The following is a 25,226-nucleotide window of genomic DNA, read 5'->3' as shown; positions in this document are numbered from 1 at the left end:
TGAAACCCAAAGGGTTTACTTAAGAGCAAACATGGTAAACTTTGGATTGCAAGGAAAATATTTGGCAAACTCGAGTTTCTACTCCCTGACGAGGAAGCAACAGGTGACTAAGAAAGAATACATTAAAAGAACCCCAAAAGTTATGCGGCATCCTCATTCTTAAATCGCCACCTTTCCCCCAGAACAGAAGCCTCCAGCGACCCATCCCAGCCCTCCTGCCTCTCCTGCCTGCGCAGCAACTCTCGACCGCGACAGCGAGAGCTCGGCTCCTTCTCTCCCCATTCGCTGCAGATCTCTGCATTCCCACTTCGTCCTCACTTTTGGGCGCTGTCCATGGTGCAGCAATTGCCTGCGTGACGTCAGGCCGCCCGAGCGCCTCGCCGATTGGCGGAGGAGCTGGGCCGGCCTGTGAAATCGCGCGAACTCTTCCCCGGGCTCCCGCCTCCGCGCCCCGGGCGCCCAGTCCCGCTTCGCCTCCAGAGGGAGAGCCGGGCTGCTCTGCCGGGAGCCGGAGCCAGAGCCCAAGAGGCAGCCGCGGCGGCAGCAGGCAGGACCCGCCCTACCCCAAAGCAGCCCGGCTCTGGCCGGGGACTTTGCCCGGGCTGCGCAAAAGCGGCAGGCCAACAAACAAGATGGAAGAATTTCTGCAGCGCACCAAAACCAAACTGGTAAGTTCTGCAGGACGGAGAGTGAAACTGCAAAGAAGTTTTTGTTTGTTTCTTTCTTTGATTTACTCTGTGAGCTCGTCTCCCTGCATGTCATATTGTTGCTTTAAAAAAAAAAAATAACAACTTTTGGAAGGCACCCAAATAAGCTGGTGTGAATCAGCATCTTGAATGCAGAAAGGCCTTTGAATGCTTTTGTTCTAAGGAGTCCAATGCTTCTTAGGGGATCAAACAGCTGCACAGGAGAGAGATCGCAGTGAACCCCCCACCCCACCCCAAGAAGTTGCTGTGTATTTGTTTGTAAAGCATCCTGTACAGGGCAGGCGGCAAGTTTCGGGGCCTGTCACTTTCGAAAACCACAGACCTTTCACCCAAAGTTCACCCAGTACAATCCTGTGCACACTTACTCAGAATTAAATCCCACTGTGCTCAGTGGGGCTTACTCCCATGGTAAATGTGTACAGGATTGAACCTATAATATTCTACCCCATAATAAATAGTGTGGAACTCTGAAGTTTTTGTTTTCACAGAGAATACATGTTAAGGAAGTTGTTTGACAAATTTGGAATAACACAAAATATGATAAATGTATATTTCTATGCCTGGATGAAGCTTCTGGTGCAATATTTTGGCTGTTGTGAATGTTTTTAACTCAGAATTGTTTGTTGATTGGAATGAAATGAAAGTTTGGCCCAATATAGCCGTGTGGACATCTCTTTACCTCTAAGATGGTTTGTGTAGTATTTCTAATTGCAATGGAAGTCTAGCAGATAATATGTACATTCTTATTATTTTAGCTATTTCAGCTCAGTCTGAAGGAGGTGATACCTTTTAACAATGGTTTAAAACTGCTTTTCTGAAGATCCAGCATTTAAATCCTGATTTAACTCAGCATAATAGAAGTGCACTTTCACCATTCCACATAGCCAAATACACATAAATGATATTCACTTTAAAAAGAGAGATGATGTTGACTATGTTCAGTTTGCCTTTACTGTATATTCAAGGTCCAGCCCTGTGGGTACAATTCACCATATCTAACCTTCCTTTCTTACTGTTGGTGGAAAATAACCATAAATTTGTCTTTTGCTACAAACTTCCTTGTTCTGACACCTCTTTTTGGTTGCTGAAGTTGTATACAATGATTTTTTAAAGTCTCTGTTTAATACTTCCTATCAGGTTCTTCTTTCACTGTACACAAACAGCAATAATTTTTTTGCCTTTGTTAATATGCTAGTTCGGGTAAACCTTTCCCCCCAAAAGCAATGTTTTAACACAAAGGAACATGATACTTAAAAATCTCTGATGACAAAGCATAGGGGGAAATACATAATTTATGATCCACTTATCTCAAAAGCCTGAACAGAACAACAGACTGAAGCCTACATTAAGCATGATGTCATGGTCACATGGCAGGGAATGAGCCATGAAAGTCTTGAGGCCTGTTCTTAAAGTTCTGCTTCTAAGATCTTAGGCTGCTATCTTTGAGAGAAGCCAGTGGCCAGATTTTCTTGGTTCTGGCTAACAACAGGTCTGCCCATGTCAGCCTTGGACCAAAGATGGAAGAGGGCATATGACACAGGATCTTTCAGTTAGTTATGTTGGTAGAAAGTGACTTAAAAATGGATTTTTAGAAGCATAGGATTGTAGAGTTGGAAGAGACCACAAGGGTCTTCTAGTCCAACCCCCTGCAATGCAGAAATCTCTTGCACAACGTGGGGCTCAAACCCAGAACCCTGAGATTAAGAGTCTCATGCTCTACTGACTGAGCTATCCTTCATGAAATAGCTGCACCCCCCTGCACTCATACCCCTCAGATATGAGGGATGCCAGTAATGCCAGTTCTGGTGGCAGCGCTTCCTCCTCATCCTCATCCTGTGGCAGCACAGCGGTGGTGGCCGGGCCGGGCAGCACCAAGAGGACTCTGGCTTCCTCGAAGGCCTTGCGGATGGCGCAGAGGCAGAAGAGTGAGCCTGGCTCTGGGCACTTGGTGGGCTCTCGCCCTCACTGAGCCCAGCCTGCAGCAGCCGCAGCCAGTCAGCCGAGAGCGGTACTTCATGATAAGTACTGACACCTTTTTTCCTAGAAAAAGGACACCGTCCTTGGTAGATCAGACATATACTAAGCAAAAGGAATGTGAATATTTCCAAGCACTGAAATGTTAAAACTGAAGCTAATGGTACATTTTAGAAGAGCTCCTGAAAGTTCCCTGCAACAGTGAATTAAAGCACAATCATAGTGGACTATAAACTAGGTAAACTGCATTCAAGGATAAATTTTAGAAAAACTGCTGTATTAGTTTGTGAGCAGGAAATCGAAAAGTGCTGTGAAAGCTTAAATGCATACTGATTTATTACTGGTTTGGGGTTGAGCTTTCATAGTTAATGGACCAGTTCATACAACAGGACAGGCTGTGTAGACGGACATTCTCTTCTGATAAAAAAGCAAGACGCATTTGCAACCTCAGTGTCTTTTTCTTTTAAACTTCTGATTAGCTACTGATTATTTTTAGAACAAGGATTGGGAACTAGAGGTCCTCTGCATGTTACTGGGCTTCAACTCCCATCAGCCCCAGGCAGAGTGGCCAGTGGTCGGGGGTTAGGGGAGGGGGGGAAACTTCCCCATCCTTGAATCAACTACATGAAAAATCAGGAACATTTAAAAAGCAATATCCTAAATCAGATTTAAAGAACGACACACTTCAGTCCCTTCTGTTAAGAGAATATTATTTATTTCTCTCACCTTTCCCCTGAAATAGAACTCAGGCTGCTTTGAAAAATCAAAATCAACAGTACTAATATAACAAACAACCATTGGTAATTGGACTAAAAGAAGATGATGATGACAAAAGAGAGTTGACTTTACTGGATCCCAGGGACAGCCTGGTGTGTTGAAGGCTTCTATGGGACCCATAACAGCCTGGATTTCACTGAACGCATCTGTCATGCGCTGTGACAGGGGCCCAGCAACATGCAAACTCATTTTAAGGCCTTGTTGATTTTAAGGCCTAGATATTTTAACCTGAAGATGATTGATTGCATTTCCACCTTGTATTTCAACTAGAAGAGATAGTTGGTGGAAAGTTTGTGTGAGTATTTGGGCGTGGAAGAGAGAGAAGATACAATTTTAAGCTCAAATATAAAGCTTCATTGTTCAAATATCTGAGTCCAATTTAAAGTGCTAGTGCTTAATGCTAAAGCCCTAGATGGATTGGGACCCAGATACCTGAGGGAACACATCTTCCAGTACCAGCCTACCTGACCTATAGAAGCACTTCTCCAAGTACCTACTTTAACAGATACATTCTGTAGTTACAGAGGAGAGGGTATTCTCTGTGGTGGCATCCCAACTTTGGAATGCTCTCCCTAAGGAGACCTGGTTGGCACCACCAGTACAGTCTTTTTGGCACCAGAGTAAAACTTTCCTACTTTCCCAGGCTTTTTAGATGGGTTGTAAGTTGGACATTCTGTTATTTCCTTTTATGACTTTAGCCTGCTGTTTATTTTCTTGTTTGTTGTCTTATATGTTCTAGAAAGTATTTGCTTTTATATACTGTCCTGGGATCTTCTCATAAAAGTTGTTTAAGAAATATTTTGAATAAAAATAAAAGGACTATAGCTATTCAGATTTTAGCTCATGTCTTACAAGGAAGTGGATATATCTGAACTAAGATGTGTGTGTCACGATTTGTTTTTAGCTGTTTTAGAAATAGTTTCCAAAGGCTGTAGGTGATTTAAATAACCTCTTGCCCTATTTCATTGTTTATAATTATTTTTATTATTTTTCCAAATTATTACAAATCAAACCGAATTACTTTAATACCATTTCTTAAAATCAGGTTTCCCGCTTTGTTGCAAACATATGTTGATCATTTCCTCCCATAGCTGCACCATTTCTTATTTACAGTCATACTTTGGATTTACTTCCAAAACATTTGGAAACCAAAGCACAGCTTCTGATTGGCTGCAGGAAGCTCCTAACCCTAAACCCTAACCGCAAACCGCAAACCCTAACCCTAACACTGACCCTAAACCCTAACCCTAACCCTAACCCTAACCGCAAACCCTAACCCTAAACCATAACCCTAACCCCTAACCCCTAACCCCTAACCCTAACCGCAAACCCTAACCCTAAACCCTAAACCTAACCGCAAACCCCAACCCTAACCGCAAACTCTAACCCTAACCCCTAACCCCTAACCCTAATCCTAACCCTAACCTTAAACCCTAACCCTAATCCTAAACCCTAACCCTAACCCTAACCCTAACCGCAAACCCTAACCCTAACCCTAACCCTAACCGCAAACCCTAACCCTAACCCTAACACTAAACCCTAACCCCTAATTCTAATCCTAAGCCTAAACCCTAACCCTAAACCCTAACCCTAACCCTAACCCTAACCCTAAACCCTAAACCCTAACCCTAACCCCAAACCCTAACCCACGCCACCCTAACCCTAACCCTAAACCAGAGCTGTGCAGCGCCATGCCAGAAATTGCCTCTGTGCATGTCTGTGGTGCCGGAAAACGCTTCTGCGCATGCCCAGATGCTGAAAATCACACCTGCACAGAAGCAATTTCTGGCATTGTGGACATGCGCAGAAGCGATTTCTGGCGTCTGGGCATGCACAGAAACAATTTCTGGAGCTGTGGAAGAGAGTCCTCGCACCATCATAACCCTAACCCGAACCCTAAACCCGAACCCTAAACCCTGAACCCCTAACCCCTAACCCCTAACCCCTAACCCCTAACCCCTAACCCCTAACCCCTAACCCCGAACCCTGAACCCCTAACCCCTAAACCCTAAACCCTAAACCCTAAACCCTAAACCCTAACCCCTAAACCCTAAACCCTAAACCCGGAAGTCTAAAATATTATATTGACGGAAGTCTAAAATATTATATAAGATAAGAAGTTATGTTTTATGATTGTTGGAAATGATATGTTTAAAAAACCCTAATAAAAATGTGTGTGTATGTGTGTGTGTGTGTGTGTGTGTGTGTGTATGAAAAACACAAGAAAGCACAACACACCTTGTCCTGCCCTTTACTTTCTTGGCTTTTGTAAGGATTCTCAAGCTTCAGAAAAATATGCAAATGCCTTCAGAGAGCCAAGCCCAGTCCTTTCAGCAGCTGATTAATTGCAGTCCATTAGCATATGTTGGTCCAGGAGCGTGTCTTGATTAAAGCCAATTGTCCAAATTAAGGAGGAACCAGCCACAAATCATACCAGCAACGGAGTCTTGTCCATTGGCAGGGACACTGGCAGGGACACCCCCCCCCCGTCACTCCTACTCTGCCTCTCAAGTTGGCAGACATGGGATTGTGTGGCACAGCGGGGTGCCCTGAACTCCCCAGACCCCACTGAGGAGCACTGCCAGGATTTTTGCCTTCTAAATCCCCCCTTTCCCCTGCCTGAACTTCCTGGCAGCCCACAGAGGGCTGCAAAGAACAACCGCCATTGACTCGTGACGTTGCCGGAAACCCCTCTTGCCCAATTTCTGTTGGAACAGCCAAGAATTCAACCAACTCACAATTATGAAAACTCATGTGTATTATTCAACTTTATTTAAAAATGTGGTGTTATTTAGTTCAAATGGAATTGAGACAATTGTGTGGTTTTTAAAATAATTTCTTTAAATTTTTAAAAATTTAACTATAATAATCATCAGTTACAATTGAATACATAGTCAAAACAAAACAAATTCCTTCCAGTAGCACCTTAAAGACCAACTAAGTCAGTTCTTGGAGTCCAAGAACTCCAGTTCTTCCAAGAACTGACTTAGTTGGTCTTTAAGTTGCTACTGGAAGGAATTTGTTTTGTTTTGACTATGGCAGACCAACACGGCTACCTATCTGTAATTGAATACATAGTTAATTTGACTTCCCCCCTCCCCTTCCTTGGTTTCTTATAAAACCCTTTTTAAAACTGCATTTCCCCTGTAACTCCTTTTGGTTTATTTCTCTCTGTGTTCGTTCCAAAGTCACCTTTTAACTGCTTGATTTTAAATTAATGTATTTTAATGTTAATGTATTTAATTGTTTACAATAATTTTTAGATGATCCACATATCTTCACCATACTTTGTTGAGCAGTCTTCTTGATTTCTTAATCTTCCTGTAAGTTTTGCCATTTCTGCATAGTCCATCAACTTTACCTTGCCATTCTTCCTTTGTTGGGACAGTGTCCTCTTTCTATCCCTGCGCAAAGAGCATCCTAGTGGCCGTGGTTGCATACATAAGCAATTTTGTTGAATCAGGTTATACTTGATAGGCCTGGCACATGGAAGGTGGAGCAAACTTGTTCTCTGCTCTGGTGAGTAGGACTCAAATTAATGGAAGAACTTTCTGACAGTAAGAGCTATTTGACACTGGAGCAGATTGTCATGAGAGGTGATGGAATCTCCTTCCTTGGAGGTTTTTAAGCAGAGGTTGGATGGCCATCTGTCATGGATGCTTTAGCTGAGATTCCTGCATTGCAGGGGGTTGGGCTAGATGACCCAGGGGTTCCCTTCCAACTCTACAATTTTATGATTCTATGAAGACTCATTAAATCATTGTTCAATGTAACAAATGAGGAGTTGGGTTAAGTAAACAACTGAACAATTATAGACAGCCTCTGTATTAAAAGTTACGGTTAATTATAAATTATCAGCCCTGCCTTGATAAGCATATTGAAAACTCAGAGTAACTGGAAACCACTGTTGCCAAGAATAAATATTTATGGCTTGCTGGAAAGCGGCACTTAAAATATGTTTGTAGAAATAGTGTTTTAAATTTGACCTTTTATTTTTCCAAGAAATACCAGACTGAAAATATGCCATGTGAAAACTGTGCAGAATTGATCTTAAAAATAACAGCTGTGTTTAAACATTGCTGCCACCTGCAGTGTTGATGCTTTCATGGGAAAGTGTGTGTATAATATTTGTACTGTGATTGATGAGCATATTTTTTTTGCCAATTATTTTTATTGATTTTCCAAATTATTACAAATTGTTACTGAATTAATTCAATTTAATACAATTTCCAAAACCAGTTTCCTGCTCTTGTAACGATCAACAGATTTTAATTAGGCAGCTAACCAACATTATGAGGTCACTGTGTCTTCCATTTTAACAGCCACTTTTATTGTGCATTGATTTATTAGTGAATGTCTAAAAATATAGCAATTTAATATGCCCTTGCTTTTTACTGAGTTATGGTTGGTAAGCATCTTTGGATTAAGGCGATCCCCCCCATTAATTGTTTCTGCTTAGGCCTATGTGAAGGAAGGAGCAGAATATACCTGCTTGAGTGGCTAGGGAGACCCAGCCAGTTGGGCGGGGTATTAATAATAATAATAATAATGAGTAAACAGAGAGGTTTAGTTTGCTCTGTGAATCCAGTCTCCAGAGTAGCTAGTGGGTTCAAGGTTTGATAATAAATCAAGATGTTCTGTTTAATACTTAAAGTAAGTTAAAGTAACTTCCTCCTTCTTATTGAGAAAGGTTAGATATTATTCTGTATGGCTTGAAAGATGGGGGAATTGGTGCTTAAAAAAGAAAATATGAAAATAATTGGATTTTGGACCTTAAATATCTATGACAACTTCTGCTAAAAGCCCAGGGAGAGTGCATTCTAAATATACACAGTTGGCATGTGCAATTGTTGACCTGATTTCATTTTAATTACACTTGGCATGGTAGCCATGACTGACAGGTAATTCATTATGTAAAAAGCTGTAATATGTTTCCTAATAGGACATTAACAGCAGGGAGTTGGGAAACCTGAGCTTCCCTGTCCTGTAACTGAGAGAAGGATAAAAACTGCTTCCAATAATCATCTTGGGCTGTTTTATTTACACACCTAGAAAGTTACAGATAGGTAGCCGTGTTGGTCTGCCATGGTCAAAACAAAATAAAAAAATTCCTTCCAGTAGCACCTTAAAGACCAACTGAGTTAGTTCTAGGTATGAGCTTTCGTGTGCATGCACACGAAAGCTCATACCTAGAACTAACTCAGTTGGTCTTTAAGGTGCTACTGGAAGGAATTTTTTTATTTTGTTTTTACACCTAGAAAGTGTTCAATCTAAACCCAGAATTGCTTGCTGGGCTTTGTTCTGCTTCAGCTGGGCACAAAGACAGGGCTCTGTTTAATATATGCAGAGAGTTAGAAAAGAAAGTCAGGCAGATTCTTCTTCTTGCTAACACCCACCAACACATAGACCAATTTGTGGCCTTCCAGATATTGCTGAACTACAACTCCCATCATTCTGCGTCATCGGCCATGCTTGCTGGGACTGAGTTCAACATCTGGCAAACTAAAGGTTCCCCACCTTTGACATAGACCATTTGCTCAGAACTAAATTTTTCATTTGAATTGCTGATGCATAGCTTCCCACTTCCCAGATTCATATTGCTCCGGTAGGTTTTGTCATTTCGTCATAGTCCATCAATTTAATCTGCCACTCCTCCCTGAAACTGAAGGGAGATCCTGGCAATCAGCCAGAGTGAAAACTCTTCATTGTTTTGGTACTTCAAGATTAGTTAAATATGTCATTGCAGTGGTGGGGTACCTACTGGTTTCACTGGTGATGAAATTTGGTGACCTGGTGAGATGTGACTAACTTTCTGTATCAACCACAAGCTGTTTAATGGTTCTTTGGCCTTCATAGCCCATGCTGAGTAAAAACTGTGGGGTAAGGCCTTGAGTTAACATCTTGTCTACCACTTCTCGATTCTATGTTGTTTGTCAGTCGTCCTTTATCACTGGGGTGGGAGGAGGCCATCTGGGTAAAAGGATAGTAGTCTAAGCCAGAAATTTAGTGTGGCCATCCACACCCTAGCCTCTGCTCTTACAAAACCTGTCTCAAGACATATTTGAGACATATTTTGGCACTTGAAAAGCTGATTTTAGGAACTTAGATTGCTGTAGTTCCAGTGATATGGGATTAGTGAAGGGGCCTAGCTGGGCACCATATAAAAGCTGTGTGATGGACTTGGCTTCAGACAGTTTAAGGGCTGTGGGTATATAATGTCCATCTTGGTCCTAAGATATTTAAGTATGGCAGTTGCATTTCTCTTTGTATTCTCAGCAGCATAGTCCCCATGGGCTTTTCTGTTGCCAATGCTTTCATAGCTTTTCTAAGCCCTATGGGTGTTCTTGAAATTGCTGCATCATCTGCATACAGCAGGACTGGGATATGCCTCCCTGCCAACTTTGGGAGTGATAATTCATTTTATGGAGATAGGATACCATATCATTAGTATAGAAATTAAATAAAAGTGGAGCCAGTATGCACCCTTGTTTCACACCTTTCTTAGTTCCAATAGCGTTGGAAAGATGCCCCTGGGGGTTGCATTGCACTTTGAGCACGAGCTCTTCATGTAGCATGCACATTAAATATAGCAAGCGCCTGTCGAGTTTAGAGACCTCCATTTCCCCCCAAAGTTTGGCTCTGGATATGGAGTCAAAGGCTGCTTTAAAATAAAGACAGCATAAAGGGAGACTGTGCTACAAAAGGAGTATTTTTCAATTAGATGTTGGAGTACTATTGGTCAATGGTAAAATTGGCCTTCCCTAAATTTGGCTTGTTTCTTTGCAAGTATGTTTTCTTGTTCCAGCCAGTCCTGAAATTTCCATTGCAGGTGCCTTGCATACAGTTTATTAATTATGCTGAGGAGGCTCACTGGCCTATAATTAGCTGGATCATCCTTCTTTTCTTTTTTATATATTGGGACAATGATTGCAAGACCCCAATTTTTTGAGATGTGTCCATAGATATCGATGCCCAAAAATCCAAGTTTTTTGGATGGCCTCAGCAGGAATTAGATTTTCTTCTAGGGCTTTCCCCTGTTTTCATTGGGCTATACGGTTCTCTGTTCTTGTCACAGGAGCCCAGAAGGTTTTCTGTGTTTTGGGTATTTTGGCCACTTCCATCATTGGTACCCCTATAAAGTTCCTGGAAATACACCTCCCAAATTCTTCGGGAAAATAGCAGTCTGCCATAGGTGGTCTATTGCTTTGGTAGAGCACCAAGATATTCCAGAATAGAGCAGAGTTACGGTAATTGGATTTGGCTGCTTGGATAACCCTTGAGCAGTTGTTTTTCATAGCTTCCCTTTCCCCTGTGCTAGCAGCTACTTATAAAATCTTTTCTGCTCAAGGAGATCCATTCTGGCATTTGGAGTTATGTTGGAGACATAAACTTGGTATGAATTGGCAGGGGCTTGTTTTGGCATCAACATAGCCGAGTCCTTATCAAACCATGGCTTTGATTGTTTTTGTCGTTGTCTCCAATCTAGTCTGTTATTGATTAAGTGCTGGTATAGTTGTTGGGTCAGGGCTTTATAGGACAACAAAAGGTCATCAAAGGATTCAGCTGATATTAGGGTAGACTGGAGAGCCTGTAGATGTACTGAGTCCAATAACTTGTAACAGGTAGGTAGCCGTGTTGGTCTGCCGTAGTCTAAACAAAATAAAAAACTTCCTTCCAGTAGCACCTTAGAGACCAACTAAGTTTGTTGTTGATATGAGCTTTCGTGTGCATGAAGAAGTGTGCATGCACACGAAAGCTCATACCAATAACAAACTTAGTTGGTCTCTAAGCTGCTACTGGAAGGATTTTTTTTATTTTGTTCCAATAACTTGGTCATATTTTTATTTAAATGAGGAGTCCATTTGGCTCAGCAGTAGTTCCTTCTAACTGGCATTATGGTGGGCTGAAAATTTTCCTCAGTGTGTATCTGTTGGGTAAACTCTTTAGTTGGAGCAGGACTGGGAAGTGATCGCTCTTGAACCTAGGTATAACCTCTATAGCTTCAGCATAAGGGAGAAGTTCCCCAGAGACAATAGCATAGTCAATGGCACTCATCCTAGCTCTGGAAAGACAGGTAAATTCAACTGGATGATCCTTTCCAAAGGTACCATTCAGGATGTGGGGATTTAGCTTGAAAGTCATTTGCGCCAGGCAGAGACCTGCAAAATTTGAGGTTTGGTCTTTTGAGGCATGAGTGGTCCTTCGTCTTCTCAGTCAGGTGGTGGAGTCTGATTGTTTGGTCTTGGTCTGGCATTGAGCTCCGCTCCCAGAACCACCATTGCATTTGAATTTTGCAATATAAGGTCCGCATCATACCCTTCCAGCTCCCCCCACAGAGTTCCGATTTCAAGTTTCTGTCTCATTGGGGGCATGTAAGCATTTAGTACTAGCAGAACCTTCTTGTTGAAATGGAGCAAAATAGCCATGAAGGCGTGTGTCTTATATGAGGGGAGGGGCCTTGGTGGAGTACCAATATACAGTGGTACCTCTGGTTACGTACTTAATTCGTTCCGGAGGTCCGTTCTTAACCTGAAACTGTTCTTAACCTGAAGCACCACTTTAGCTAATGGGGCCTCCCGCTGCTGCCACACCACCACCGTGCGATTTCTGTTCTCATCCTGAAGCAAAGTTCTTAACCCGAGGTACTATTTCTGGGTTAGCAGAGTCTGTAACCTGAAGCGTATGTAACCCGAGGTACCACTGTAGATTAAGATACCCAGAGCCCTTTTGCTCTCTTGTGTTTCTCCCCTAGTTCACTTCTGATTGTAAATGAGTGGCAGGTCGTTCATGGCCCATGATTCTTGTATCAGTAAGATGCCATGTCATGAAAGAAAATCAGTGAAACAAGGGTCTCTGGTAGATGCAGCCCACCCAGCTACATTCCAGGTTAGGAGGGTCACTTGGCTGTCAGCCCCTCTTTTCCTCATAGGGGGATCAGGGAGCTTTTTGTTCTGGCAGCGACACCTGGGGGTATTAAGGAAGCATGGGCAGCAAAGTGTGGGATGTTTGCAAGCAAGGCATCAACCTCTTTGATGGAGGAGGTATCATTTGTCTTCTCTTGCCAGAGATGTGATGAGGGAAACTGGATCTCCTGTGTGAGTAGATCTAGCTGTGCCCCAAGGAATTTGAGGCTTAGTTGTGTTAGTCTGGGGTCCGTGAGTATGGTTTTATTTGCTTGTTAGCAACTCGGTGATTTATGGTCTCCTTAAATGTTATTAGCATGGAGTTCAGAAAAGAGAAGCCAAAATGATCAAGGGGGTGTAGCAACTCTGTTATGAGGAAAGGTTATAGCATTTGGGGCTTTTTGGTTTAGAGAAAAGATGTGTAAGAGGAGGCGTGATATAAAATTGTGCATGGCATGGACAAGTGGATAGAGAAAAGTTTTCTCCCTCTCTCATGAAACTAGAGCTCATTGACATCCAAGGAAGCTAAATGTTGGAGGACTTAGGGCAGGCAAAAGAAAGTCCTTCTTCATGTAGGGCTTAAACTGCGAAACTCGCTCTTCCAGGAGGCTGGGATGGCCACCAACTTGGATGGCTTTAAAAGAGGATTGGACTAATTCATGGGGAAATAAGGCTATTGATAGCTGCTAGCCATGATGGCTATACTCTGCCTCTACAATTAGAGGCAGTAATTTTTCTGAATACCAGTTGCTGGAAATTGCAGGAGAAGAGAGTGCTCTTGTGCTTGGACCAGCTTGTGTGTTCCCCACAGGCAGGGATTTTTTTCAGCTGGGACTCACTGGAACTTAGTTCTGGCACCTCTCAGGGGGGTGCCATTGCCATTATAAGAGAACAAGGGAGGCACCTGTGAGAACAGGGTGCTGAACTAGACGGGGCATTGTCTTGGTCCCACAGACTTTTATGTTCCTATGAGAAGTCCCCCCAAGTCTCTGGAGCAGCTATTGGAGGTGCACAGGGTGCTGCAGATGGGAGGAGAGGAGAAGGCAAAGTCCCATTGTGATAGCAGTGCTCTGTTCCCAGAGCAAGATGAAACAATTCAGCACAAAAACAGGATGACTGAACTTTAGGTGATAGTCTTATGATGTCTGGTGGCCTCACCATGCAGAGTAGTACTGTAGTACCAAATATTTTGCCTCTGATAATGATTCTTGCTTCTCTGGATGGAGGGCAGAGAGGGCTGTGTGCCTGTGTATAGAAACCAGTCTCTTGCACTAAGGCAGAATTTACAGTCAGTGCTTGGCCTGCTTTTTCCTCTGGCTCCACCCATTGCTGGCAAGGTGTCCTCTGGAGATCGTCCAAAAGGCCATGAGACTGGAAAGTGTCCTTCGCCCCCACCCCGTTCACTGCTATTGGATTGCAGCCTTAAATGTTTTCTTTCAGGGACAGGAAGCTTGTGGTTTTCCTTTCCCTCCCCCTATAATCTACTCAGTCAGATAATGAGTGGGTTGGGCTAGGGGAGAAAAGAGAAGCTGGAAACAACTGCTAATGCACTGTGCTGATAAAAAGCTATAAATCATGGCTCAACATTGCTTTATGTTCCCATCCTGGATAAAATAATGCTGACACAACTTTTTGTAATCAAAGCATCCAGTGGCTGAATGTTATTACATTGCACAACAGATTCCGTCCCCCACCTGACTTGAAACTCTGCAACATCATATGAGAAGGGAATGATCCAGCTTTTCAGGGCGAGGCACCTTTTCAAACTGTCATGAGAACCACTCGTCCTAATTCTGCTGGTTTTTAGTTGGGAAGGAGTTCCAGCTCACAAGAGAAAGATATTCATGGTGAGTGAGGCAGGCTTTTAACTGATAGATCTTTTCTGTTTGGACAGTACTTCTTGCAAATAGCTGTAAAAGATGTGGCCTCTAAAAGACTCTAAATCTCTTTATGTAACAAACTCACATCCTTGTCTTTTGCCAAATATTCATATTTGAATTTTGAACCATGTGATCCTATGCCAAGTCAGAAATCTTTCACCTTTTTGTCTCTAATTATAAATTCAGTTTACACGCAGAAAGATTACTGTAAATGCAGTCTGTGCCTATCAAGGCAAGTTCTAGATCTAGATTGAGTGCAGTAGTCATAGTCAGCTACTGTTACTTTCTACACCGTTATGAAGTTGTCATTAGAACCAGCAATTGTCCGCAATCTATGTCTGTAAAATAGGAGAAAAGGGAGTTTATCCATGCCTGAGTGGCATTCTAGATGTCATTCTGCCTGTGTAAAAACTGTGGCTTTTAGGCTTCTAATATAAAGTACAAGCAGAAACTAATAAACTATGGCTTCTCCTTTCATGTCAAACATTTTTGTTGAAAATGACAATGATATTGAATGTAAATATTCATTGGAAAGATCTTTGGATTAGATTCCGTGGTGCTTGGTGCAATGGAAGGGCACTTCTGTTTGTGCAACGTGACCCCTGCTTCTCAATGCTATCCATTCCCTACTCCTGTTACAGAACCTGCACCCTTCTGCACACCATTCCAGTGGGTCCTTGACCTTCAAGAGTGAATTTTCAGGAGAGGGTCTGCTGTGGAAGGAGGTGGTGGGAAAGCTCCAATGGCTGAGCCTCACACTACTTATGCTTCTCCAGATCTAAACCAATATTTGTAACCTACCTGCACTGCTTCTTCAAGTCAGGATAGGCAACAGTAAAACAAAACCATCAACTATAAAATATCAATATTGAGGGCATAATTCAATGGGGATGTGTCTTGTGCAAGGCCCTTGGAAAGGAATTAGACCTTTTACAAACTGAGTTTGTTAAGAAGATTTGCTCAGAAGATGTTGGCAGTGGATTTGATGCAGTTTAGTTAATAATTACCTAGAATGAACTAAAAAGGGAAACTGAAGTACAGAATCTGCCTGAATGCACTTTGTGCAGGACTAGACATAAACCAAAACATATGCCCAGGTGAACTGTAATGGATGAAAACAGATAGTAATGTGGCTGAAAACAAGCCAGGTACGCCTGATCTTAATTTTAAAGCTCATTCTGCTATTAACTTTAGTTCAAAACAAAACAACCTCACGGTGGACAAGAAATCTAAGGCAGCCTTCTCCATCCTGGTGCCCTCCAGCTCCTGTTAGCTTTCAACTACCACTGAGCCCATTCAGCAAGGCCAAGGGATGATGGGGGTTAGGAAATGCCAAAGCATCTGGAGGGCAACATGTTTTCAAGGGCTGATCTAAAGAATGTGACATACATTGTATTTTAAAGATGTAAACTATTTCACATGTGCAGTTTTGAGTATTGCCGAGTGACAAAAGATAAATTTACAGTGTATATTTTTAAATCTATAGTTCATTGGGGTTTTCACATTATACAATAGAACAGTAGAATCCCTTGGTTCCCCCTCCTCCCCCTCCCAGTGTCCCCCTCTCCTTCCAAACAGATCCCCTCTTCCCCTCTGCAGTACTATATCCTTCAACATTCCTCAGATGAAAATACAGACATTTCTCATTTCCCTGCAACTGACTCTCCTCGACCCCCCTCCCCCTACATCATTTCCTATCAGAAGAGGGGCAAGTGCCGCCACTGCTACACTGATGGGACACAGCACACACGCCCTCCGCTGTCCTGAGAAAACCCCTTAATTCCGATTTTATTTAATTTTATTCTTTTGTAGATTTACAAACAGAAAAGCACACACCAATAAATAAATTATAGAAAGGGACAAGACTAGATGTGGATGCACAAAACATTGTTTTTCTTTAAAAAATCAAGAGTCCATGATCTCCACTCCCCTTTTCTTCCCACTCAGGGGACTCCTGCTCTCTGCCGGCCCCTCAGAGCCAGTATATCACATGAGGCTGGACCTCCTCTTCACTTGATCTCCAGCAGCCACTACAAGCGGCCCAAGGGAGGAGGCTGGCAGCAGCCATGGAGAGACAACGGGATGCTCCCTTGTACCCACCACTGCTTGGAAAAAGTGCTGGCTTATCCTCCTCCCTGAGCTGGTGGGGGCAGCAATGGAGGGGGGAATAGGGACATTCCAATATCAAATCAGAAGCCAGGGTGGCTTTCCTAATTCCGGGGCTGCCCTTAGATAATCGGGACACTTGGAGGGTATTCAGTACTTTCATCTCTGATAGTCAGTTGTATAGCGTACTGAACACTTTTCAGGTTTGCCTGCTCAGATAAGGATTGCAAATAGGTTAAACATACTCTCACAAGAGATCTAGAACTGCATGCAGCTTTCCAACAAATACGTACCAGATGGCAATTTCAGATTTCCTACTCTGTAAGGGATAAGAAACCATAATGCAATGCATGATGCAGCCCTTAGTACAGTAGTTAAGTGCAGGAAATTAACTTCAGGTGGTTTTTAATTTTTTTTTTTTTTTACAGTTTGGACCATTACTTTAAAAAATAGCACTGAAAACGTCCTGCATCAAGATTTCACAATGTGCATTATTGATTGATTCCACCTTAAGAGCTTCTGGCTCTTTTTAAAATGCAGTTTATTGACCTAAGGGCCTTAATGGCTTCAGTGAGCTGTCCTGGCCAGGGCTGTGCATTCTTATTGTGTTGGCTTTGCCAACAGGATAAATCTGCAAAGCTGGTAAGAGACTGGATACATGAACTATTAGTAAGATAGTGGAGAAACTTCTATCCTCATGTCTCCTGTCTATTTATTTAATATAGGTTATGCTCTGCAGTACAGTTAGAGGTTTAGAAAGAGTAGGATTGACCTCTCCTGCCTTTCAGGAACCCACAGGGTTTCCCTAACTGTAAACAAGTAAAGTTGGGATTAAGAGTGCAAGAGCATCTACGGTAAATGTTCTGGCGTTTAACAGCAGTAGATCACTTCTACAATGGCAGCTTACCAATGAATATGCTCCAACTGCTGTAGGGGTTTCCACTTGACCTGTAATAGTTAGGTCTTATTTAACTTCTAGAAGATCCAGTAGTAGTTTATTATTATTATTATTATTATTATTATTATTATTATTAGTTTATTGCCCTCCCCCTCCCACATGATTGCTCAAAAGAGAAGCAGCAGATGGTTTTGTGTCCTCCATCCTGAGTCAAAACTGTTGGGTCAAATTGAATGCCAAATTCATAGGCAACATTCTTATTCTTATGATTTATAGTTATGATTTATTAAATTTGTATAACACACTCAGGGTTGTTCACAACATAAAATTACAATATAAAAAACACAAAATATATAATAAAACAAAAACATCCCCTCCCACAACACATCCCCTCCCACAACACATTTAAAAAGGAATCAGATGTTAATCAGCCAAAGGCCTGGTTGAAGGGGAACATTTTCTGCTGGCACTTAAAAGTGTATGATGAAGACACCCCGCAAATCACCCTGGGGACAGCATTCCACAAATGGGGAGCCACTGCAGAAAAGGCCCATTCTCAAGTTTCCACCCTGCAGGCTTCTCATAGAGGAGGCACATGGAGAAGGGCCTCAGAGGATGATCTCAGGGTCCGGCTAGGTTCATATGGAGGGGGGTGGTCCTTGTGGTATTGCTGTCCTGATCTGTTTAAGGCTTTATAGGTCAAAACCAGCACTTTGAATTGGGCCCAGAAGCTAAATGGCAGCCAATGTAGTTGGGTCAAGATCAGTGTAACATGCTCAAACTTTCTTGCTTAGTGAGCAACCCAGCTGCCAAATTCTGCACCAGCTGAAATTTCCAAACCATCTTTAGAGACATCGCTACATATAACACATTGCACAAATCTAACCTTGAGGTTACCAGAGCATAGACAACTGTAGATAGGCTATCCCTGTCCAGATAGGGGCATAGATGGGCCACCAACCGAAGCTGATGGAAGGCACTCCAGGCCACTGAGGCCACCTGAGAATCAAGCGATAGCAAAGGATCCAGGAGTAACCCCAAGCTACATACCCATTTCTTCAGAGGAAGTGTAACCCCATCAAGAGCAGGCAACCTCCCTGCCATCTGGTCTAGGGAACCACCCACTAATAGTGCCTCAGTCTTATCTGGATTGAGCTTCAGTTTGCTGGCTCTTATCTAGTCCATTACTGGGGCAAGACACTGGTCCAGCATATCCACTGCCATGCCTGCAGATGTAAAGGAGAAGTCGAGCTGTGTATCATTGGCATATTGCTGACAACATGCTCCAAACCTCCAGATAACCCCACTCAGCAGTTTCATGCAGATGTTAGACAGCATAGGGGATAAAACCCACACCCAAGGCTCCGTGGGGCCAAAGAACATCCTCCAAGCATCACCCTGTGGAAAGGTCCATCCAGGTAGAACTGGAAGCACTGCAAAGTGGTGCCACCCACCCCTAACGATAACATCCACTTCTGAAAGCAGCCAAGAGGTCAAGGAGAATCAACAGGGAAACATTTCCCTGTCTCTCTCCCAACAGATGTCATCATACGGGGCAACCAAAGCAGTTTCTGCGCCAAAACAGGGCCTAAACCCTAACTGAAATGGATCTAGAAAACCAGTTTCCCCAGGGGTGCCTTGCCCAAGAAGGGGAGATTAGCAACTGGCTGGTAGTTGCTTAGATTTTCTGAATCCAGGAATTCTTTTTACTCTTTTGGTTAGAAGTTCAGTGGAAATTAAATGTGTTATTTTTCCTCTCTGTTTTGCTTCCATGTTGAGAACTATGTAGTGGCTGACTCTACTCAGCTATTTCTAAGAAGGTGAAAAGATCAGCAAAACTACCTGCACTCTTTATTTTTGTTCAGTGATGACTTTTGGTATTTGTGGAGCTAAATGAGGCTCCTCCCAAGCTCTGGAAAGGAGTCTAATCCCACTTTAAAGCTTCCTAAACTGTGGTCCAGTATCATATTTTGGGGGAGTGAATTCCAGAAGGAAATGATTAGTTAGTGACAATATATAGTACTTCCTTTTGTCTCTCTTGAATCTACTGATAAGCTAGTAGCTACTTTGCTCTACTATTGTCAGACAAATCTTTCTGTCTCCTTCCTCCGTGTCATTCATAATATTGTAAACTTCTGTCTTGTCTCCTCTTGGGTCACTTTTTTCTATGTGAACATGTAGTTCTTTACCATTATTTCCCCTGGAATGATTGAAACTATTACCAAATGAACAATGGAAAAGTGTACACCCTAAGTAGTAATGCCATTTCTTGTGTCAGTTTACATAGTAGGCTGCTTGTATTAATATTCCCAGGCTGTACTCTGGAATATTAAGAGTACACTAGGAAAAAATACTCTGCAACAGAGGGACTAGGGTTGTCCCAAGCAATTGTTTTCTGACAAATTCTTATGTGAATTTCCAAACTTTGAGATTAATGAGGATGTCATTAACAAGTGAATCAGAGGCACTTGATAATGCATTTAAGGTCACCTGACTGCCACTTTTTACAGGAAGTAGCATCTTAGAGATGTGCCCTTGAGGTTCACAATGAATACACATCTGTAATTAATGTTACGAGTGACTGGATGTCACCTTTACTTTACACTTGCAACTGAAAGATCATTTATCTTGAAACAGAAAAGACCCTAACTTTCAGAACAAACAATTTAGACATGATAGTCTCAGATACCTCATAAGCTGGCTGACTGGCAGAGTGCTTTTGAAAGACATCACATTGTCACACTTGTTTTGTGTCATTCATGGGGCATTTCTAAGTGCTTTATGCCTAGGATGTCTTCTCGTTCGACAAACACACAAGACGTAACGTCTTGTGTGTTTGTCAAATGTATTTCATGTAACGCAAGGTTTGACGTTTTACATGATGTCTTCTCAACAGCTATTAGCTATGAGAACTACGTAAATGGAAAACACTGAGATGCTATATTTGCAGTTGATGAAGAGAAAACACAGTGGCCATCTCTTGCTTAAATGCAGGGGTGGAGAACCCCCCATTGTGTGCTTTAACCCATCAGCCCCAGCTAGCATGGACAATGGGCAGGAATGATGATCCAGAACGGGAGGAGTTATAGTCCAAAAACATCTGGAAGGCCTTCAGATTTGTGGGAGATTTTGCAGTCAACCCTAACAATGAATGATTGTTAAGGACCACAGAGCTGTAAATTTTTAGAGAAGGCTCAACGGTCACACTCTCTCACCTTTGGGGAGGAAGTAAGTGTTGGAAGTAAGTGGAAACATCGGGGAATGGAAAGAAAGCTTTGTGACGCAGTTACAAATGGAGATTCGTTAAGACAGGCCTGCCCACAGGAGGACGAGGGGGAGGAGGACCAGGGTCATTGGAATGTAAATGTATGTTTATCGGAATGTGATCTTGACCTGGCAGGGCCCCCTGAGATATAGATTGGCAAGCCTGTGGAAATCAACGGACAGACTGTGGGAATGTTCTTTACGGAGGTGTGGAAATGGCGTCTGTCCTTTATGTGATATGACTCTTGGAGAGTGTAAAACCCACACAGGATATGTTTGTTTTCAACCTGCTTGTGAAGATTATCAGAGATCACAAAGAAAGGAATATATGATAACAACAAGAAGATGAAGAAAATAACAAAGAGACTATCTGGACAGAACTGGACAGAACTGTGTAATTAAAGCAGCAGCAAGAGTGATGTTTGGATCCCTTTCGGAGCTCGAAGTATGGGTACCCCCAACAAAATTTTAAAAATTTGGCTGTATAATTTGGAACTAATGTGATTTGGCATTAATGTGATTTGATTCGCCTGCTAATAAAAATTATTTTCAATATTGCTTCAACTGTAAAAGGCCACTGGACAACTTCAGTTAATAGACAAGAACAGGGGTCAGCAACCTTTTTCGGCCACTGTCCCTCAGACCATGTGGTGAGCCGTACTATTTTTTTTGGGGGGGGGGAATGAATGAATTCCTATGCCCTACAAATAACCCAGAGATGCATTTTAAATAAAAGCACACATACTACTCATGTAAAAACACACTGATTCCCTGAGCGTCCACGGGCCGGATTTAGAAGGCGACTGGGCTGCATCTGGCCCACGGGCCTTAAGTTGCCTACCCCTGGACTAGAACAATGGTTTTCAAAAACTGTGCTGTTGCACCTTGGGGTGCCTTGAATGATGGTCAGGGGTGTCGTGGGCAGCACTGGACTCTTTCTTTCCTTCCCCCCTCCTCTGATGCCCTCTCTTGTGTCTCTGCCTCCCAAAGGCTTGCACAGCTATTTTTTACAAGCTCTGCAGGTGAATGGTGCTTCTGGGACTGGCCAAGGGGTGCTGGTTGTCAGGAGCTAAGGCAGCCTCGGAGTAAACAAGCAAGTGGGTGAGGGAGCCCAGCCAGCCAGCCAGCCAGTAAACCAGCCCTTGCTGTGGGAATGGATGGACCTATTGCAGTGATGGCCAAACTTGGCCCTCCAGCTTTTTTGGGACTACAACTCCCATCATCCCTAGCTAACAGAACCAGTGGTCAGGGATGATGGGAACTGTAGTCCCAAAACGGTTGGAGGGCCAGTTTGGCCATCACTGGCCTAGTGGGAGGCCGGGCAGGCAGGCGCCACACTGGCCTTTCTTGTGCCTGCTGTGTGCAATGCCTGTGTGGGAGCCGAGTGCCCGGTGCCAAAAGGGAGCCTTTCCGCCATGCAGGTCCAGCGACGCCTGCTGCCTCCACTGCAGCCTCCCAAGGTGAGTAAGGTGCTGGCCTCACATTCACCTTTGGCCAGTTTCCATTGGGCTACTAAGGCTGGAGGCTCCTCAGTGTGGAGTGGGGGGTTGGCTCACAAGGGGAGAGGAGCCTGAGGGAACACTCCACAAGGAAAAGGGATGAGGGGCTGCTGGCTCTGCAGGCAAGGGGTGACATGACTGGGCTTCTGAGGCTCGAAGGGCATTTCCCCACCCCAGAAAGAATGTAGTTGGTCAAGGAAGCCATGGGCTCAAGAAGGCTGAAAACCTCTGGACTAGAATAATACTTAGGAACACAGGAAGCTGTGTTATAAGGAGTCAGACCATTGGTCCCTCTCGCTCAGCATAGTCTATGCTGACTGACAGTGGCTCTCCAGGATTTCAGTCAGGGTTGTTTCCTAGCCCCACCTTGAGATGCTGGTGATTGAAGATGTCATGGAGAGTTAGAGATTTGGTAAAACATCACCTATTGAATTACCCTCCTTTCATCTATCTATCTATCTATCTATCTATCTATCTATCTATCTACAGCTTGATTGTTTAAATAATAATAAACCTATTATTTCCCCAGCCACTCTGGGCAGCTTACAGCCCATATAAAAACACAGTAAAATGTCAAACGTTAGAAACAGGGCTGCTTTCAGATGTCTTCTAAAATTTATTTAGTTGTTTATTTCCTTGCCATCTGATGGGAGGGTGTTCCACAGGGCGGGTGCCACTGCTGAGAAGGCCCCCTGCCTGGTTCCCTGTAACTTTACTTCTCACAGTGAGGGAACCGCCAGAAGGCAACTGGTGTCTCAGTATCTGGGCTGGACAATGTGGATGGAGATGCTCCTTCAGGTATACTGAAGCAGTTTTCATTTTGCACATCACACAAAAACCCAGAGAGCAGGTTTGTAACTCGTCTTAAGAGCACTTGACTACTTTCCACCAGCATGTAGTAGGTAGGTTAAATGAATGCATTAGTTACTTGGTCACTGCTAGCATTCCCCACTATGGTTTCTAGTTTCCTAGAAGCAGAAGGAACTTCAGTTGACCTTGGCTAGTGACATGGGTGGCGCTGTGGTACAAGTCACTGATCCTCTTGGGCTTGCTGATCAGAATGTTGGCAGTTCAAATCTGCATGACGGGGTGAGCAGATGGACAGTTGCTCTGTCCCAGCTCCTGCCAACCTAGCAGTTTGAAAGCACACCCGTGCGAGTAGATAAATAGGTGTCACTGCAGTGGGAAGGTAAATGGCGTCACAATCCTCCATGCACCAGAAGCGGTTTAATACTGCTGGTCACATGATCTGGAAAGCTGTCTGTGGACAAACGCCAGCTCTCTTGGCCTGAAAAACAAGATGGGCGCTGCACCCCATAGTCACTTTTGACTGGACTTAACCATCCAGGGCTCCTTTACCTTTTACTTTATCTAGTGAGAAAGGTCCAGCACCTGCTTCTGGAGGGAATGGAAAGGAGATAGCAGGAATATAGAAAAGTGTCCTTAAAATGTGTGCCATGGACACACAAGGGGCACAACCCACCCTACCACAGAGTTGTCAGAAGTCCCCTGGAGCAGCCTAAACTTATTTTAAAATCAGAACATCTGATAATCTGTCTGGAGCAGGAGTGGACAGAGCTCAGAAGCTGGATCAGGGGCATCCCCCAACAGAGTTTACAGACGTCCTTTTCAAATATCTAAAACCGCCTTCTGGTGGTTCCCTCACTGTGAGAAGCGAAATTGCAGGGAGCCAGGCAGAGGGCCTTCTCAGTGGTGGTGCCTGTCCTGTGGAACGCCCTCCCATCAGATGTCAAGGAAACAATCAACTATCTGACTTTTAGAAGACATCTGAAGTCAGCCCTGTTTAGGGAAGTTTTTAATGTTTGATGTTTTATTGTATTTTTTATATTTTGTTGGAAGCTACCCAGAGTGGCTGGGGAAACCCAGCCAAATGGACGGGGTATAAATAATAAGTTATTATTATTAGGCTGTCACATGGAAGGTGGAGCAAGCTTGTTAACCCAAACCAATGGCTTCAAGTTACAAGAAAGCAGATTTCAGCTAAAAATCAGGAAGAACTTTCTGACAGTAAGAGCTGTTCAACAGTGGAATAGACTCCTATGAGAAGTTGTGGACTCTCCTTCCTTAGAGGTTTTTAATTAGAGGTCGGATGGCCATATGTCATGGATGATGATGATGATGCCTCCATGTGAGAGTGCCACTTTCTTATGGACTGAGAAGTGTGGAGTTGGAGAGGACTCTGGGGATTATCTAGTCCAACCCCCTGCAATGCAGGAAGGGCGCTATAGAAATTCACTAGATTAAGACTGAGAAGTGCTGTAGCTCCTCTGTGGTTGAGCATCTGGTTTGCAAGCAGGTTCAGTCCCTGGCCTCTCCAGATAGGGCTGGGAGAAACGCCTCTCTGAAATCCCGGTGAGCTGCTGCCAGACAGTGTAGACAACAATAACAACAAGCTGATTGCCAGGTATTTGGGAAGTTCTGCACCAAGTGCAGAGCCCTGTGCTCGGTGCTTCTAAAGTTCAAGCCCAGGGCTTGCAAAGCCCCTTGCACAGCACTCCCCAAGTGCCTGACAAGGGTGCTTCGGAATCTCTGCACAAGGGACTTCGCAAATTACTGTGGAATAATTAAAAAAACTGCTCTGGTTTTAAAAGGATCATTTTTTCTTTCCTTCTCAAGGAAGCAATTTACTGTATATTTAAAGTGCTTCTCCCAGTGCTTTGAATAGAGACTACTTTCTCTGCAGAGGAGAAAATGTTCTATCAGTGCTATCCAGCTGAACAACTGGACATTTTGTACCAGCTGAAGTTTCTGGACCATTTTCAAGGGATGCCCCTTGCAGAGTGCATTGCAATAAACTAAGCAAAAGTTTATTAGAATGTGAGTAACTGAGTCAAGGCTATCCTGGTCCAGGGATTGTCATAGCTGACAAACCTACTGTGGGTGGGCAGAGATACTGTTTACTACTTACTGTATACTTCCAGTGACTGCTGCATGCCAATTCCTTGGGGAGGGATGCAACCTCATGGACAGGACATCTCCCTAATTCTGGACTTGAAAACCACCCACCTACAGCACCTCATTCTATCAAGATTCAGCTACAGTGTATTAGCCTGAATCTAGCCCATTCCTAGCACTGGTCCTGATCAGGGGCACCGACTTATAAAAAATATTGGGGGGACGGGGGCCCATACCGACTTATAAAAAATATTGGGGGGGCCCAAGACCTCCAAACCGCTGCTGCTGGGGGAACGAAAGGG

General features: G+C 43.5%; 1 protein-coding gene across 9 annotated transcripts in view; it reads left to right on the top strand.

Moving 5' to 3' along the window:
* Positions 1–495: 495 nt before the first annotated feature.
* The window catches only part of PRUNE2 (prune homolog 2 with BCH domain), a 137,118-nt gene continuing 112,387 nt past the window's right edge, over positions 496–25,226 (top strand). For all 9 annotated transcript variants that reach the window (XR_014161330.1, XR_014161331.1, XM_081880890.1 and 6 more), the window contains exon 1: positions 496–668. Coding sequence is in view for 7 of the 9 variants with exons in the window: in XM_081880890.1 (XP_081737016.1) it covers positions 633–668 (36 nt within the window). In the remaining 2 variants the exon portion in view is untranslated. The remainder of the gene's footprint in view (positions 669–25,226) is intronic.

The sequence above is a fragment of the Podarcis erhardii genome, assembly GCF_964252035.2.
Source record: "Podarcis erhardii genome assembly, chromosome: 11".
NCBI classification, from domain to species: Eukaryota; Metazoa; Chordata; class Lepidosauria; order Squamata; family Lacertidae; genus Podarcis; species Podarcis erhardii.
Note: the sequence above shows the minus strand (reverse complement) of the source record. Positions and strands in the feature narration are given on the sequence as shown.